Source organism: Centropristis striata, chromosome 20 (genome assembly GCF_030273125.1).
Source record: "Centropristis striata isolate RG_2023a ecotype Rhode Island chromosome 20, C.striata_1.0, whole genome shotgun sequence".
NCBI classification, from domain to species: domain Eukaryota; kingdom Metazoa; phylum Chordata; class Actinopteri; order Perciformes; family Serranidae; genus Centropristis; species Centropristis striata.
This window is the reverse complement of record NC_081536.1, coordinates 27,053,618-27,071,972: the sequence shown is the minus strand read 5'-3', so window position 1 is coordinate 27,071,972 and position 18,355 is coordinate 27,053,618. Positions and strand designations below refer to the sequence as shown.

At 37.9% G+C, this 18,355-nt stretch overlaps 1 protein-coding gene across 2 annotated transcripts in view; it reads right to left on the bottom strand.

Annotated features, from left to right (window-relative positions):
- The window catches only part of gbf1 (golgi brefeldin A resistant guanine nucleotide exchange factor 1), a 101,425-nt gene extending 96,337 nt beyond the window's left edge, over positions 1-5,088 (bottom strand). For both annotated transcript variants that reach the window (XM_059358842.1, XM_059358843.1), the window contains exons 1-2: positions 4,812-5,088; positions 822-926 (exon numbers count right to left, since the gene is read on the bottom strand). In XM_059358842.1, coding sequence (XP_059214825.1) covers positions 822-917 — 96 coding nt within the window. In that variant the 5' untranslated portion in view covers positions 918-926; positions 4,812-5,088. The remainder of the gene's footprint in view (positions 1-821; positions 927-4,811) is intronic.
- Positions 5,089-18,355: the final 13,267 nt, after the last annotated feature.

Genomic DNA, 18,355 nt, shown 5'->3' with positions numbered 1-18,355 from the left:
GGGCAGAGGGACAAAACATGATAAAAGCATGAGAAAGCCAGTTAAGACACCATTTGCAATTTAAAGTAGATAAATCTAATCTAATACTCTAGTGCTATAAAAACCAACAATTTCTTGGAATAGAGTGACTGTTCAATTCAATTAGCCATTATGAAATGCAACCAGGGCTGAGAGACCCTCTGCATTAGGATGATAATCTTACCAGTACTTATCTGTACTGTATTCAACTGATGTAGGTCACAAAGGATTTTTCAAATGATTGCATTGTGTTTATGTGTGTGGCTGTGCCTTTCATGCCTCTGCCACTGTGTCCCTGACCTAAAACCATTATGCAGCGTGTGTGTAAATGTAATTTGACCGTCAAATAAATAATTTATATGAGACTGATCTGCTGGTCACCGGTCATGTCTGATCAATCAACCTATTTTAGACATGTCTTAAAATCAATAACACCACAACAATATCTGGAAAAGCTGAAGCATAAAAAATGTTTTAAGTTACTTCACCTGATACATGCCGTCCCTGCTCTACCAGCAACCACTTTTAGCTAATTATTATTAAGTGGGCCACAAAAGTAAACTACAAAGATAAGCAATGACTCTGCATTTATTGTGGACTTGATTCTCACTGGAAAAGTTCCCTTTCAAGATATAACTTTCATCACAACATCTCAATCACTTTGAACTGAGAAATACTGACCCTTAGGTGGAATATCAGTTTGATGTTATTAAAATTAACTTAACCACCAGTCAGTTGCCATATATTTATTAAATTAAACTCTGTTAAACTTAAAATAAATATAACTGCTGTGTTTAACTTACCAGTGGAGTGTGGGTATTCCACCTGGAGTTCCTCTTGATAGCTCCAACAACAGTACCGATTTCCCCCTGGACAATGTAGATATTCTTGTCCACCATAATGCTTTTCTGAGAAGAAGACAGAGGAGGAGACGGTTGATTTTAGCAGAAATTCTAAGCAGGGCTTGATGATATTTCTTTGTTATTATTTAGAGTTAATCTATATAACTGTGATGACACGCATTATCACATCAAGATATCAAGGTTTACAGTTATCAGGTCATTGCAAAATCAAAAATATATTGCTTCCTAAATATATTGTTTTATCACAGTGTTTTTTGGAGTATTTTAAATTTCTGTTGCTCTTCCATCTCAAGAACACGCTTCCATTTGTTCAAAATAAAGCAATAAAATCATCCACAGTCTCTATGCTGTAAACTTATAAACTAAATGTTACATTATGGACTAGGGCCCATAATTTCACATTAGACATTAAGAGCTACAGTGGTCAGAAAGAATAAAAATTGGATGGTTCAATATTTAGAAACAATGCCATTTTGTACTACTTGAGAGCTATTTTTGGCTTTTGAATTTGTGATATCATCGAGCCAGGTGATGCCAGTCTGCCATCCTGCTTTCTCTTCATCTCCTCAGAAGATGTGCTGTTGACATGACAGCTGGTTCTGAGGAGACCGACACTGTAACCGAGGTCTGGCTTGGATTGGATGGACTGATGCTTCACAAGCATGGTAGAAATTTGAGGCAAGACATGAAAAGAAAGCATGAGCTTATCTTTACACGTGACTAAATATTGTTAACATATTGATATCAATGTGGTCGTGATTATCATCAAAAAATGAAAAATGTTAATTCATAATCTGCATTAGCTATTACAGAAATCAAAATTCACTATCTGACAACATTACAAAGGGACAGATAATCTAAATATTTGAGAGTGATTGGGGGGTTGTGAGAATCAATTATCCAACCAATAAATCAACAAAAAGTTCAGTGAAATACACACAAACCTTTGAGTCAACAACACACAAATGTAACATATGGGGTACTTAACTAATTTATGCAAAAATACAGAGAAAATAATGTACTACAGAGCACTGAGCCATCTAGTAAAACAGTCGGAAAGCGTTTCTCATGGGTAACATTTTTTCTATAACATTTCATGGGAGAACATTGGAATTCATTTAAAGCTATTGATAAACAATCATTCAGACTCTGAAATGCTGCAAGAAGTATATGACCAGTAGGCCCCAAGCTTAAAGTCAAACTATAAATTCTCACTTGCAAATGTAGCCCATCTAGAATCTAAGACCCAAACAGCAAATGTCCATGTGTACCTTGACAATACCTAAAACGGATAACCAAACAAAATCAAAATGACATGCTGTTCATATTTGACTAGCAGTATGCTTCAAAATGGTTGGATTAACCTTTTTCCTTGTGTCATGAAAGTCATGCCGGATAATACTTGATTTATGAATATAGAGACTAGGTGGCGGAGGCCACATTCTTTTAAATTCATGGTAAGCAGCCTTCTCAAAAATAATAAGAGGTTTGACATGTATGGGCCAGGATGTAGAGAGATAGTGAGAGGCTTATACCTGCTAAGACTGTCATATACGAGTCTTCACTGCCTTCAGTATTCCAATCTAACTTAGTGGTGTTAAGTCTAGAGCTGCAACAATTATTCGATTAATCAAACAATAATCGATTATTAAATTAATCGTCAACTATTTTGATAATCGAATAATTGGTTTGAGCAGTTTTTCAAAGATAATAAGACCAAATTCTCTGATTTCAGCTTCTTCAATGTGAATATTTCTGGTTTCTTTGTTCCTTTATGACAATAAACTGAATATCTCTTTGGTTTGTGGACAAAACAAGAGATTTGAGGACGTCATCTTGTGGTTTGGGAAACACTGATTGATATTTTTCAACATATTATTGACCAAACAACTAATCGATTAATCGTTTAAATCATTAACAGATTATTCGATAATGAAAATAATCATTAGTTACAGCCTTAGTTGAGTCCTTGTCTGATACTATGTTTTCAACATAATACAGCTACACAAAGCAGGTCCAGTAATCTTTGTAAAAACAGATGATTTTAGGAAAAAAATGTTTCACAACTAAAACATTACAAAAAACCCTGTGTGAAGTGTTAATATGCCTCCCCTGAACCTTACACAATGTTTAAATTACAGCTCAGGGTCTGGGGGAGCTTCCTGCTTTTCAAAGTAGCAGCTATCAACACTGCCCTACAAAGTCTAACTGCAGTAACTATACAAAGGGTAAAACTGAGAAAAACTGCTTTAAAGTTTTTTAACTGGCCAGCCAAATGGGTTATAGTTAGGTAAGTGATATGACACTTATTTCTATATGTATTGATGATATCATTTTTGTGCTTAAAAACCATGATGGTTTGTTTGACCTTTGACCCCGAAAATGTAGTTACTGCACCCTTGTTTTGCTGTAGAAGGTCCTAATAGTGATGATAAACAGAGTGCAGTAACTACAATGTAGTTTTAAAAATGTTTAACAACTCTATAATATTAAGTCTAAAATACACAAATCTTTGAATCAAGTAATGTTATATTTTAGTCTAAATATAATTGTATCTCACCTATTTTTTTTACTTAATTACTATCTTGATAATAATTTCCCTATCAAATACACTTATTTCTATTCTTCTTGTCTTCACTATTTACCACAATGAAGAAATACAAGGCTATACTGTATCACAATATTATTTCTCTACAATGAAGCAAAACTGAAATCTAAAACTCTGTCACAAGATAAAACATACATGAAGAAGTTCATTTTTTAGTTATAACTAAATTTTGACCAAAAATGTAGTTACTGCAGTTAGACTTTGTAGAGCAGTATATTTAAAGTGTTTCTGCAAAAGTTTATTTTGACAGGTGATGATTTTTACGCCTTCCACATTACTTTATTCAAAGATTTGTGTATTTTAGACTTAATATTATAGAGTTGTTAAACATTTTTAAAACTACATTGTAGTTACTGCACTCTGTTTATCATCACTATTAGGACCTTCTGCAGCAAAACAAGGGTGCAGTAACTACATTTTTGGGGTCAAAGGTCAAATAAACCATCATGGTTTTTAAGCACAAAAATGATATCATCAATACATGTAGAAATAAGTGTCATATCACTTACCTAACTATAACCCATTTGGCTGGCCAGTTAAAAAACTTTAAAGCAGTTTTTCTCAGTTTTACCCTTTGTATAGTTACTGCAGTTAGACTTTGTAGGGCAGTGTAGGTAGCTGCTACTTTGAAAAGCAGGAAGCTCCCCCAGACCCTGAGCTGTAATTTAAACATTGTGTAAGGTTCAGGGGAGGCATAAGGCTAGCAATGAAGCACATGAACTGCATGTTGTTGAGTCAAGACTTCCTCCTTGTTCTTAGACAGATGATTAAAACCAGCTGAGAGCAGAGCACAACATCTGCCTAGAACTTGACAGAAATAATTAACGAAAGCCGGAACGTGAATCTAACACTAGTGTAACTCTTAATAGAGCTTATATAGGTGCAACATAATGCAGTCATGCAACAATAGTGACTAATATAATCCTTCCAGTGGCTGTCAGTGGGCTAGAGATGTGCTAGCTGGCTAATTAGATTAACTAGCTACCAAAGGCAGAGCTAGCAGGCTAGCTCTCCCACACACAGCGGTGTTAACACATTGTCAGTCATCTGGGACATACAAAGACACCATGAAAGGGGACATGACTACTGTTTAGTTCTTATCTCTCAGTGAACTAAAGAGTTTACATATCCGTCGCATATATTAGCCTACCTGCCCAGATACCTCACAGCTAACTACTTAGCTAGCGTGTCAAGAATAGAGGTGTCTTTCGTGTCTGTCCTCTCAGACAAGGGTCATTGTTGTCCTTTATTGAATGAAGCAAAACGCATGTTAGCAGATATATCAGCAAGCTTTTCTAGTTATCTAGAAATAATCATATTACCTGTGTGTGGCTGCTATTTCAAAGATGGTGTCCTGCTGTAGCTAATGCTAGCCTAGCTCGGCAAGCTAGCAGGCGAGCCGGCCAAAAGTGAATGAAGAAGACCAATGTTCAGCTCACTACGACAACAGGACACACTAAACCTCTCCAACATTCCACTGCGCGATAACGTAATATTTCCAAACACCGCTAATTAATTCACTCTTGAGGAAAAAGTCTCCATAAGTGGCTAAATGAAACCCCTTCCTGTAGCTGTCAGTCTGGTCTTAGTAAACACACTGACGTGGAAAAGCTCTGCACTCTCACCCTAGCCTGATGATGGAGTTAGATTGACATGCTACCAAACTGATCACATTAAACGCGATGAAGGGCTTTAAACAAAAGAAAACATCATCAAATTAAATGTTAAGGTGTCTTATCGTTTTTGAGTTTTTTTTCTTATCACATATACTGACAAGGGTTTCCAAAAAGAAAATATACATTGTGTTACACAGAAATTGGGGCGGGACAAAGGTAGCAGGAGTGGAGTACGGGTTGGTTGCGCTGGGTTCATGACGACAGCACGGTCTGCTGCTCCATTGAAGAGACTAGTTTCACATTTATGTGACTGGACAGCCCATCTTTTTTTTTTATGATAAAACTTTTATTGAGTTTTTAAATTTTTTACAAGACCAAACTAAAAACCAGTCAAAAAAGGCAAAAATTAAGATACACAATGTTATGACAATAAAAACATAAAAGTAAAAACAATAAAATAAAAATAAGTACATAAGAAGTCCAAGACAGGTAAAATTAATCCATGCTCAATATGTTAAACTGTCTTAACAGGAGTCAAACACCACACTATTACATGTCTATTCATTGTCCCATGTGAAATTCACTGCGTACAGGTAGTCTTACAGTAAACATTTCCCTGTAATGAACCCAGTCCATCTCCACCTTCATTTCCATGCCAGTCCCCCAAGAACAGCCCATAATGATCAGTGTATGCAGATACATTTTAGCTACCCTGTATAGAATATAGTCTTAAAAACATTACCAATTTCTCATTATATTTGTCAATATAATTTGAATATAGTTTTAATTTTTTAAAACAAATCTTATTTGTCTGATGAGTAAGTTTCCCATCCGCAAGATAAAGTTTTCCAAATCCCCACCTAACACCTCCTTTTTATCCTTTAAAAATAATTATTTAATAAATATTTAAGGAAAATATAAGTATAAGTTCATAAAATGAATTTTATATTCAGTAGGCTATTCAATTTAATTATCCTAAAAACCCAGAGTGTCCCCCATACCAGGATGGTTGGACCCAACCTGTCATATGCCACCTGGCATCACCTGTCAATCACTTGAAAACTCAAAGATGCAGTCGTGGTTGAAGCGTAGCAGTTATAGTTTTAAATGGTTATATGCTCACTGTTTTTACTACATTAGTTTGAATCACTACATTTTAGTGATGAGAAATATTTGCAATAAATGTAGTCATGGATTATTAACATTTAAAATGTTTGAAATAGGTTTTTTTTTCAAATGTTTGAATTTTGTATGTGTTTATCAGTTCCAAAGTTTAATAAATCAGACAGTGATGGCACCGCGCTCTGTTTTTAAGTCTTTTTTTTTTCAACTAAAAATCCTTTGCCCTGGTTAGGGGGTAAAATATTTCACAGGGGGTACATCACTGAAAAAAGGTTGAGAACCACTGCACTTGATCATGCAAGAATCACTAGATCACAATCACTTGCCTGGCTCCAAGTAATGTGTTTGAGTCACATAACCAGTGGTTCGGCCAATCAGTGTCCTGTGAGGAGCTAGTGGCAGCTACGTGTGTGACAACACAGTGACTGTTCGTCCACAACAGCAATGGCGGCTCCTGAAGAGGTTAGCTTAGATGCTGCAATGGGAGCCGTTCTATCAGAACTGGAGATCCTCTTCATTAAAAGAGGATCAGAGAAAAGCACTAAAGACGTTTGCTTTTCTCCTGAGGTGGTTTCGGCACAGTGTGTGGCAGTGATAGACAGATGTCTCATCCAATCACCTGCCAGGTGATTTTATTTTTAAGATTTTATTTGAAAGAGCGTGCCCTTTTCCAAACAGTTTTCCAATGACTGCTTCTCAGAGGGTTCTGTGGAACAAACCATCTGGCAGCATCTGGTTACCCTGAAAAGTGGGACCCTGAAAAGTTCTGAGATTAAAAATGTAAGATCTTTAATTTTCTTTCTTTCTTTCTTTCTTTCTTTCTTTCTTTCTTTCTTTCTTTCTTTCTTTCCTTTTTTTTTTACAAAAAGCTTCAGTTTAATGAATGATATTCTATAAATCTTAAAGTAGGTAAAAGATGTGTGGCATTTTGAATCTGCAGGTATGTATAATACATATCTAATATGTTTTGAATACTGTCGCTTGTGTCACATGACTAAGACTACATAAAAACAGGCTCCAACAATTTATTCCAAGGGACATACATCAGGGGGTATATTCTGGTTTGCTCTCTATCTCGTAAGGAGTCCTTGGCTGTAACTGTGTTGTGAATTTGATTGTATGTACTGTGTAGGCTACTACTTCATCAATTTCTTTTTTTTTTTTTTTTTCTCCCTCCCACTCTCCCGATCGGACTGTCTGCCCTCACCGACAGATACTGTACTGGTCCGCCGCAACATTCGCTCTCTCTCTCCTCCTGCTCTGATCTCAACTGTTCTCTCTTCCCTCCCTTCATCAGACTCATTCTCACTTCTGCAGCCCAACTCTGCAACCGACACTCTCCTTGCCACCCTCTCCTTGCCACCCTCTCCTCCTCTCTTGACTCACTCTGTCCTCTCACTCCTCGGAGAATACGCAAGTCCTCCCCTGCCCCTTGGCTGTCGGACTGTGCGTGCCACCAGAGCTCCCCTTCGGGCATCAGAACGGAAGTGGCAGAAAACGAAACACCCTGAAGACCTACGCAACTACCAATCTCTTCTTGCTGCCTTCTCATCTTTGATCTCAGCTGAAAAAAGCTCTTTCTATCACACCAAAATCCAATCCTCATTCTCCAACCCGAAGAAGCTCTACTCCATCTTTACAAACCTCCTGGTCCCTCCAACCCCCCTTCCTACCTCCTCCCTCCTACCGACCCACTTTGTCAACCACTTCCTGAAAAAGATTGAGGACATACGCTCCTCATTTACCCATCCAGTCTTACAACCTGCCTCTCCTCCTTCCTCGTCATCGTCTACCACCCTCTCAGCATTCACTCCACTGTCTCCTCCTCAAGTGCTCAGCCTTGTAACCTCTGCCCGTCCTACCACTTGTCAGCTGGATCCTATTCCCTCCCACCTGTTTCAGTCTATTGCTCCGGATCTCCTCCCGTTCCTCTCCCATCTTATCAACACTTCCTTGACTACTGGCTGTTTTCCTAACTCTCTGAAGGAAGCAAGGGTGAATCCTCTCCTAAAGAAATCCACCCTCGACCCATCCTTAGTGGACAACTACAGACCCGTCTCTCTCCTCTCCAAAACTCTGGAACGGGCTATCTTCAATCACCTATCCTGCTACCTGCATAGGCACAATCTCCTTGACCCCCACCAGTCTGGTTTTAAGAAGGGCCACTCAACAGAGACTGCCCTTCCTGCTGTGACTGAACAGCTTTACAAGGCGAGGGCGGCCTCTCTCTCATCTGTGGTGGTTCTACTGGACCTCTCTGCAGCTTTCGATACTGTTGATCATCAGATCCTCATCTCCACCCTTCACCACCTGGGAGTATCGGGCCCTGCCTTGTCTCTGCTCAAATCCTATCTCAAGGACCGCACCTTTCGTGTAACTTGGAGGGGTTCTGTTTCAGAACCCTGTCCACTCACCACCGGGGTCCCTCAAGGCTCTGTCCTTGGTCCGCTCCTTTTCTCGGTATACACCAACTCCCTTGGCTCCCTCATCCACTCGCATGGCTTCTCCTATCATAGCTATGCCGACGATACCCAGCTAATCTTCTCATTTCCCCAGTCTGAAACACAGGCAGCAGCACGTATATCTGCATGTCTGGCCGACATCTCCCAGTGGATGTCCTCGCACCACTTCAAACTCAACCTGGGAAAGACTGAGCTACTTTACCTCCCAGGGAAGGGCTCCCCCACCACTGACCTCCACATCACTGTCCAGAACACAGTGGTTGTCTCCACAAAAAGCGTGACTCTTGACAACCAACTGTCCCTCTCCACAAACATCACCGCCACCACCATATCTTGCAGATTCCTACAGCATAACATCAGGAGAATCCGCCCGTTTCTCACTCAGAAGGCAGCTCAGGTCCTTGTTCAGGCACTGGTCATCTCACGCCTGGACTACTGCAACTCCCTCATGGCAGGTCTGACTGCCAAAGCCATCCGACCTCTGCAACTCATCCAGAATGCAGCTGCTCGATTGGTCTTCAAACTTCCCAAATTTTCACACACAACACTCCTCCTCCGCTCCCTCCACTGGCTACCTGTGGCTGCGCGGATACGCTTCAAGACTCTAGCTCTGGCATACTCCGCTGCTAATGGTTCAGGTCCTACTTACATCCAGGACCTTGTCAAACCCTACACCCCTGCCCGTCCTCTCCGCTCTGCATCAGCCAAACAGCTGGCGACTCCCACCCTGCATTGGTCAACTTGCCTCAAAACCTCCTCCAGACTTTTCTCTGTCTTGGCACCCAAATGGTGGAACGAGCTCCCCACCGACATCAGGACCTCAGACAGCCTGGACATCTTCCGCCGCAGGCTCAAGACCTATCTCTTCCAACAATACCTCGGTTAAGTCATGGTCACTTAACATATATATATATATATATTTTTTTTAAATGCTCTTCTTCTTTTCTCTTCTTTTTCTTCTTTAACATATAGCACTCCTTTAGCAATGACAGTTGGCTCTCAAAGTTCTGTACTTATTTGATTCCTGTGGTCTATGTCTAGTACCTTCAGGTTGAATGCACTTATTGTAAGTCGCTTTGGACAAAAGCGTCAGCTAAATGACAAGTAATGTTATGTAATGTAATGTAATAGTGTTCCCTGGTATGTTCTCTTCTGTTGTTTCAAAAATAAAAAAAGATGGTGGGTGAAAAAAAATCAACTTCATGTAAGTGTATCAAAGGATTTTAGATGTACCAATCTAATACAGTGACCCAACAATCTGCTGCAAAAACAATGTGTGTTTGCTTTATATTTGGCGAATGGTTCCTTGTAAAGATTGCACAGCTAGCCCTACAATCTCTTATCTCTTTGCAAACCATTTGCTTCTGATTGTGCAAAGAGATGTGATCACTCAAAGTATTGCTCTGTGTTTAAAGCATGTAGAATCTACGTGTGTCAGACCTCTGTTTGCTCTTCGCAAAGAGTTTGATCATCTGTCGGGTTTGTAATTGCAACATTTCATCAGCAAATATGGCAAAAATTTAATTTTCTTCAGTAGTAGAAACGTCTGCGGCATTAAAGCAATAACAACTTTCTTTCTTTTTTCGTCATGCTCTTGTAAATGCATTTGTAATTTTCTAACGAATAGCATAGAGCATCTATCCACATGTGGAAAACAAACACGCTGTCACAGATTAATTAAGTTATCATTGCCTAAAGAATCAGCTTTAGTCATCAAGTATTTTTCAAAGAAATCATCTTTAATAGCCATGAAGTTGTGTTGCATATCCTTATTTGATCCACCATATCCCAGTCCAATCCCTGCTCAACTGCATATGAAACAGCTGGATTTGTCTTGATTACATTTCCTTCATCCAAACTGAAAATATTTATGTAAGCTAGTGTCTTTGACAGAGCCTGTTCATCATTAATAACAGACATGAGAATAAGATCAGGGAGATTCCTTTAATTTTGAATATCTTATTTATCTAAATTCCAGAAGGCAAAACATGAAAATAACATGCAGCACTTTGTCAGGCACAGTATGAGGGTCATATGCTTCAGTGAGTGATGCCTATATGTCATAATGAGTTTCTGCTTTGTCTTGTATTGTAAGTTTATATTATGTCTGGCTTAAAGAAACATACAAATACAAACCAAGACAATGTAATATGCTTTGTGCTGCAAAATGGTTGTGTCATATTTGGCGAGTATATTCTTGTTTGAAAGATGTGGAAGTGATGAATTGAGGCTTGTTTATCACAATGTTCTCCAACATTCTTGGAGATATTCGAGCACTGCTTGAAGCCTGAGGGTATAGTCAATGTAACCATGACAGTAGATGATAGAAGTCTCTATCAGCCTTTTTTTCTACAATAAAATCCTCATTTACTGACCGTAGAAACAAAGGACTCTCCTGTTTAATGTGACAATCCTACAGGTTTACCTTGTGGCCAGTTGGGAAGTGCATCCACAATAGACTGAAATAAAAATCAACTGAAGCTACAGATTGTGTTTTTAGTTCACTCACTGTAAATCTTAGCTTCCTGGTGTTTTCTGTTTTAATGTCCACAGGTTTCTTGTAGGCTATCTAAGAACCACATATTTTAAAACAGTTGTTCATCTTTTGTACTGATGATTCAATACCGATTAATATTATTAATGTATTAACGTATGTAAAGGGGGTCCACCGGTGTAACCAACAACCATCTAGGCCAGGGATGGGCAACTTAAATGCTGGAGGGGGCCACAATTTTTCATGGACACTACCACAGGGCCACAGATAGGACAGTTTTAAATATGTTTACAGTGCAATAACTTAACATATTGTATGCTCGATTGGATGTTTAACAGTATAAATAGAAATACAAAAGGTCTGAAGCAAATAAAAAATAACCACTTCCTGTGATTTTTTTTTCAGCGCAAGAACAGCAGACCAACATTAATTGCAAGAAGTAATTTTGTGCATTTTTACACTGCAATTTTAAGATTTCATGCTCAAATGCATGTAGTTGTACTGAAGACCACTTCAAGTGAGGGTGTGGGCCGTATGCGGCCCCCGGGCCTCCAGTTGCCCATCCCTGATCTAGGCCAAGTGAGCAAGTCCCCACAGGGCACTCCCCCTAATGTTTTTTTTTTAAATATATATTGAAGAAAGCTGTTCAGTTATAGCCAGGCAATTAACCTAGCTTAGAGTGGAAAGACGAAACAACCAATGGTTTTGCCAAAATATCCCAAGTAAAAAAACACCTTGTCAAGCTCAATCACTAACATGTTGTAAAACAAGCCTGTTTAATCTGTAGCTGTAAAAATGCATTTCTAGCTTTAGCAATATATTTTTTATTTTTAAATGTGTCTTTCTGTGAGCACACAAACATATATGTGTTCATTATTGATCTTAAAAGATGTTTGAGCAGGCTAGCTGTTTCCCCTTGCCCTCAGTCTTTATGCTAACTAGGCTAATCTCTCCAGACCAGCATTACACTTCATCCACAGACATGAGAATGCTACTGGTCTTCCAATCATAAGCAGAAAGAAAACAAATGAATCTATTTCCCCACATTTTGAAATACCCTTTTTATTACCAAAATTGTAGACATTGTATGTATGTTTAAACCATCTTTCTGTCTGGTGACATAGCAATATGATGTTTATAGCCACTTATTCACTGCTGGGTGGGTGAGTTAGGACAGTCAAACCCACGACTTTGAAGCAGGAGACAGGTGTTTGACTCCTGTTGATGGAGGTTTTATTTAGAAGAAGTGAACTTTGTTCACTGTTATTGGAAGTACTTTATGTATGTTTTTATAAGCCAAACCCTGTTATGTATATCTAATCTTACACTAGTGATTTTGGTCCCTTATAACCAGCATTTTAATATATTCAGTGTTGAAAACAGTCACGTTTACAGTGTGTTGCATTTGTCACATGTTTGAAGCAGGGTTTAACCCTGTGGAGCCATTCTGCATGTGCAGTCATGAAAAGAAAATATATTAGACCATTGTTTTCTTGAATTTCTTGTTCATTTTAATGCCTGGTACAACTAAAGGTACATTTGTCTGGACAAATTAATGATAACAACAAAAATAGCTCATGTTGGTATCATGTTATTCAGTACAATCTCACTTATGTGGCCTGATAATAATTTTTTCACTTTGACTGACTGGATCAACATTTTGAACCCAAAAGAAAACAAACAAAAAAAACAACATAAAATCAAATTTTGAAAATTATTATTATTTTTCTTTTAAAACTCAGTCATGCTCAATGAAGAATTTAAATGTGAACACAGGTTGCAAAAATGCAGATAACATCTATAAATATCTGCTCAATATATTTGACCTTATCTTCGCTTTTACTCTGCCTATTGTCATCAAATAAAATCTAGCATTGAGTTTAAAGCCAGTACTTTAGAGGGAAGGTGACGGCAGGGAAACATGCTGCTTAATTTTTACGTTGTGAAATCATGAAGAAGTCATCCGCCCGTGCTTTCAGTGACTCCAGAGCGTTAAGCTATAGTAGTTATATATGATATCAGCAAGGGACCATCCCCGGGTTACTTGATGTCATACAGATGGTACATTAGCAGCATAGTCACTTCACCAGAGCAACGGTGAATAGCACAGCAAGGGGACATGATAAAGACAGCCATATACAACATATAATTTCACTGAAATATAATTTGTTTTGTGCAGCATATGTGGTATGGTCTCACTGTATCTTGACCTACAGAACCCTGAAAAGCACTTTATCAGCACTGGCATGTAGGGCTCCTTTACACACAGCAGGTGCTACAGAAAAGCAAATACACCTGCATTTGTGTTTTGTCATTTTCATACCTAACTTGCTCTGGCAGTCAATTTTAAAAGCCTCAGAGTTCCAGCATCACCCCAAAGGTCATTGAAAGATGACAAATGTTAGCTTTATGTACACCAACATCATATCTCAAAGCCCACAGCTGTGTTAAGAATGTGTTAACACTATTCAAATAAGTGTGTTTCTCAGCTTTTTAAAAGAAAAAAATATCAGTGTGACTACTGAAGGACTGCTAGTTTTCCTTTTTGGTAAAACTAGTGCAGTGACCGTTGGGGCAGGTGCAGCATGCAGCTTTTTGCAGAAGTGCTCAGCCAAACAGCTTCACATGTGATACTGTGCATCCTTAGGCCTAGAACAGTACACCTGCCATGACAGAGTTATGTCTTTGAGCAATGGTACAGGCTGTTTGCAGACATTTGTAAAATAAACCACCACAAATCAAGTAAGACTGTTATACTTTAAATGAAACAATCTCTCATTTATAGTTTAAATAATTTATTTATTCCACTTTTTATTATTTTTTATTACTTAATGTAAGGAAATATGTCCAAAGTCTGGCATGGGGTTAATGGGTACTGAATGTACCCTTTAAGCCATGGGTCTCAAAGTTATGGCCCGCGGTCCAATTGCAGCCCTCGTGACGATATTTTGTGGCCCTCACCTTGATATGAAAGTTAAATGTGAGTTTTATATGAATGTCACTTTACCGTGTTATGTGTGGAGGGTCCCTTTAATTCCTTTTTTTGGAAATTTTGTGTCTTTTTTTTGGTAATTTTGTGTCTTTTTTTTAAATAATTTTGTGTCTTTTTAAAAAAAATAATTTTGTGTCTTTTTTGGTATTACTGTGTCTTTTTTTTGTAATTTTGTGTATTTTTTTTTTGTAATTTTGTGTATTTTTTTGGTCATTTTGATACTGCCTCCAGCGGCCCCCAGGTGATTTGAGTTTGAGACCCCTGCTTTAAGCCCATGTGTTCCAAATAAGCCCTCATCATGATTTATTGATGAAAAAATATGGATTTGAAGTGACACAAACCTGATCTAGTAAAATCTGCAATCTCTTACCTGTTTATATTTTGTCTTAGCTCCTATAATATGGCCTGGAAATGATATTTGGAGGAGGAGTGGCCAGTCTATTTGTTGTGTTGTCAACAAGGAAAAAGTTAAACTTACAACATGCAGACATAAAACTACTTACACACTTAAACACTGATTTTCTAACTTTGTAAAACAAACTGTTACAATAAATATGAATGTATAATATTGATGTAGATATTTGTTAAAAATGATACAATATAATCATGAATTGAAGAGTAATAAGTCATGAATGGCGGGACGAATGTGATGTGTTCAAGACAGCATACACAGCTGAGGGTTGCTAAGATTTAGCTGCAGTGATTCAACAACATTGGTCTTAGAGTAAATTCCAGATATTACATTATTTAGGTTTATATTATATTCATATGCTAACATTTAACCTCACTGTTTGCAGTGCAGCACGATTCTGTTCATCCTGGCCGAGTCATTTCATCCAACTTTTGTTACTGCAAAACTTGCTCATGTTGACCAGGTATTAGTTTAGCAGGTTTTTAGCAGGTATTTTGAGCTGATAAAATGGGCTCGTTCAAGTTATTACAATTCATCATGAGGGGTAGATTAATGTGTGCTATATTCGCTAAACCCAAACTTCAGTACTGTCAGTATTCCAGAGGGCCAGTCCGGCCCAGCTACTAAGGTGATTTCACATACCTTTTCTGAAGGGACAGATTTCTTTGCATTTCGCTAAAATCTGATATTCAAATGTACGCTGGGCAAGCTCGTAATGTCACAACATCACAACTGTTTCCTCAAAGGGAAATAATAGATCAGATGCTAGAACTTCTGCTGCAGTCAGTAGACCATGAGCCAAAGAGCTTTGTGGCCGAACAACGTGAACAACAGCGATGGGCAGGGTAGGCTCTTTCACATTTTAGCTGGGGCAATCTTGTTAACCAATATCTTAATTATATCAGGGTATTTTACATTATGTTGTACTTAAAACCATATCTGGAGAGGGACTTTGAGATAGTTTAGTCTTTTTTTGTGAACAACTTTTTTATTGCTTTTAAAGATAAAATTAAAAGGTACATTACAATCAAATTTAAAATAATAATAATAATAATAATAGTAATAATAATAATAATAATAATAATAATAATAATAATAATAATAATAATAAAATAAATAGAAAAAATATATTAGGAAAATTTAAATAAAAAATAAAAAAAGGGACCAGGCGACGACCCCCCACCCCCCCAACTTGGATCTCTATAAAACTCTTACTGGACATGAGAGACCATGTTCAAGAAATGCAAATAAAATATTGATTACAGCAATTCCTTGATCTTATCTGCCATTGTTTGCCATGATAGAATAGTATCAGCTCCAGCACCGTGCATTCTTGACACCGAAACCTCCATATTTATTATGTCAATGCATATGTTAATCCAATGGGTCTTGGTAACTGAATGTGGAGGTTTCCAGCATAAAGCCAGCATCTTTTTGGCAGCAGTGATGCCCGTTAGGAGAATACGTCTTTTCCAGAGATAGTTTAGTCTTGACCAAAGTGACTGACTCACTGACAGACCAAAATTGTTTTCTACCTGCTTCCTCATTTTTCATGTTTTATGAATATGTTAGTTATGTGATTATTGGTGGGTATAAGTAGTGGGTTCCACAGACCAAAGAGCTAATTATCAAAAGGGGATGGGTGCAGTTGTTGTCGCTGCAGGCTTTAAATTTTAGTATGCATGCACTTGATACAAGCGTACATATTAATGACAGGCTGTAATGGAGGCCAGCACAAGAACCATGCAACGGCCTGTATCTCTATCCATGTCTTACTCTTCAACTTTCACTTCAAAGTTGGCAATGCCTATTTTATTTCAAGAGCATTATACACCTGACATTACAATTGACTCCGTATCCGACTCTTCAACTGACACTTGAATTGTTTTAATCTTTTTTTTTTTATATGATTCAACTGCATCCATTACTTCCTCTTACACTGATATTTCAGTTGTTTCCATCTCTTACTCTCTAATTGATATTTCTGATATTTAGTTGTTTCCATCTCTTACTCTCACTGATATTTAGTTGTTTCCATCTCTTACTCTCACTGATATTTCGGTTGTTTCCATCTCTTACTCTTTCACTGATATTTCAACAACTTTCATCTCTCATCTCATGTCTCGAACGCAACCGTGTGAAGATTTTTTTTTAAAACCTTTTTTACTCACACATATTACGCAAAACATACACACTGTTTTAAACTATGCAGCTGTCTGCAACAGCTCCATGCAGGCTAGAATATCCACTTGCTATAAGACTATAAAAAGTGTGGATGCAGTCACAGTGACATCACCCATTAGTTTGTGTACTGCAGTTTTGAATTCTCTGGTTCGGCATTTTGGATGTCGCCATCTTGGTGTGTGGCTATTGCTATATTGTTTTTTTTGCAACCAGTGCATGCACAGAACAGATTGGGGGACAGAATTATGCTACATCATCAGCTACGCTAGTGCTAGGACAATGGTTCAATTCAAAATGAACAGCTAACTCCTGACAGTGTTTTTTAGCCAAACAGAACAATGACCAAGACATTTTAAGCAAAAAAATGTCCCAGTTAACTTTGAAGAACTACAGGGATCATTTTCCTTTTGACTAATACACAAATGGACTTCTTTTTGCAACCAGTGGTGTCACCCCCTGCTGGCCATTAGATAGAATGCAGGCTGAAGCCACTTCTGCATTGACTTCACTTTTCAGACTCGGAGGTTGCCTCTTGGTTGGGTCTCAATGTACATATATTTATGTACATTTTGGATCAGAGTGTGTCTCTGGACACAGCTAGAGTTTGCTCGTTTTTTTTTTTTCTTCTTCCTCCCGATGTCCCTTTACTTTTGCCAAGCAGCTGGGAACCATGACATTTTGGGGTCTTTAGAAGCTGCATTGTTTATTCTTAGACAAACAGTAAACTACGCTGTACATTGACTGCAACACACTACACAGAAAGTTTGGCTTTTAATTTCACAGACGAGCCATAACCAGTGCAGACAGACACTCCAGTGTTAGGTGAAAGCTTTCGTCCCTGATGTGAAGTTTCCAGTCTAGACACTGGATCACTCTTCATCTGATATTTCAGTTGCTTCCATCTTTTATTCTGCATCTGACATTTCAGTGGCTTACATCTCTTACACTTCACTCGGCATTTTAACTGCTTTTATCTCTTTCTCTTCAGCTGATATTGCAACTGCTTTCATATCTTACTTGTCAACTGAAAATTGGAATTGAAACGGTAAATTGAAACTGAAATGATTTTTAATCTATTTCACTATGTCAGCAAGCCATCTGCATTTTAAAATGTGATTTTGTGGGAATGTGACTTGTATGGACGTTAGCATTCCCATAACCCACAACTTCTTTTTGTCGATTATCTTTCCTTAAAACGTGATTGCTGATTAAGGTTTTGCAGCACTTCCATTTTAAATACCATTTCAATTTCTTTCAGCAATTGTATTTAGACAGTCTCTTCAACTACTTTAATTTTTCAACTTTTTAGGTACAAATCATCAGCAGCAAGCTATACATTTTATCCTGGATATACAGCTTTAAAGATGTATGAAGATGTATCTTCAAACTATAACAATGACTGTAAGAAAGAAAAAGTTGAACTTACAACATGCAGACATAAAACTATTTACACACTTAAACACTGCTTTTCTAACTTTGTAGAACAAAATGTTACAATAAATATGTATGTAGATATTTGTTTAAAATGATACAATATAATCATGAATTGAAGAGTAATAAGTCATGAATGGCAGGACGAATGGG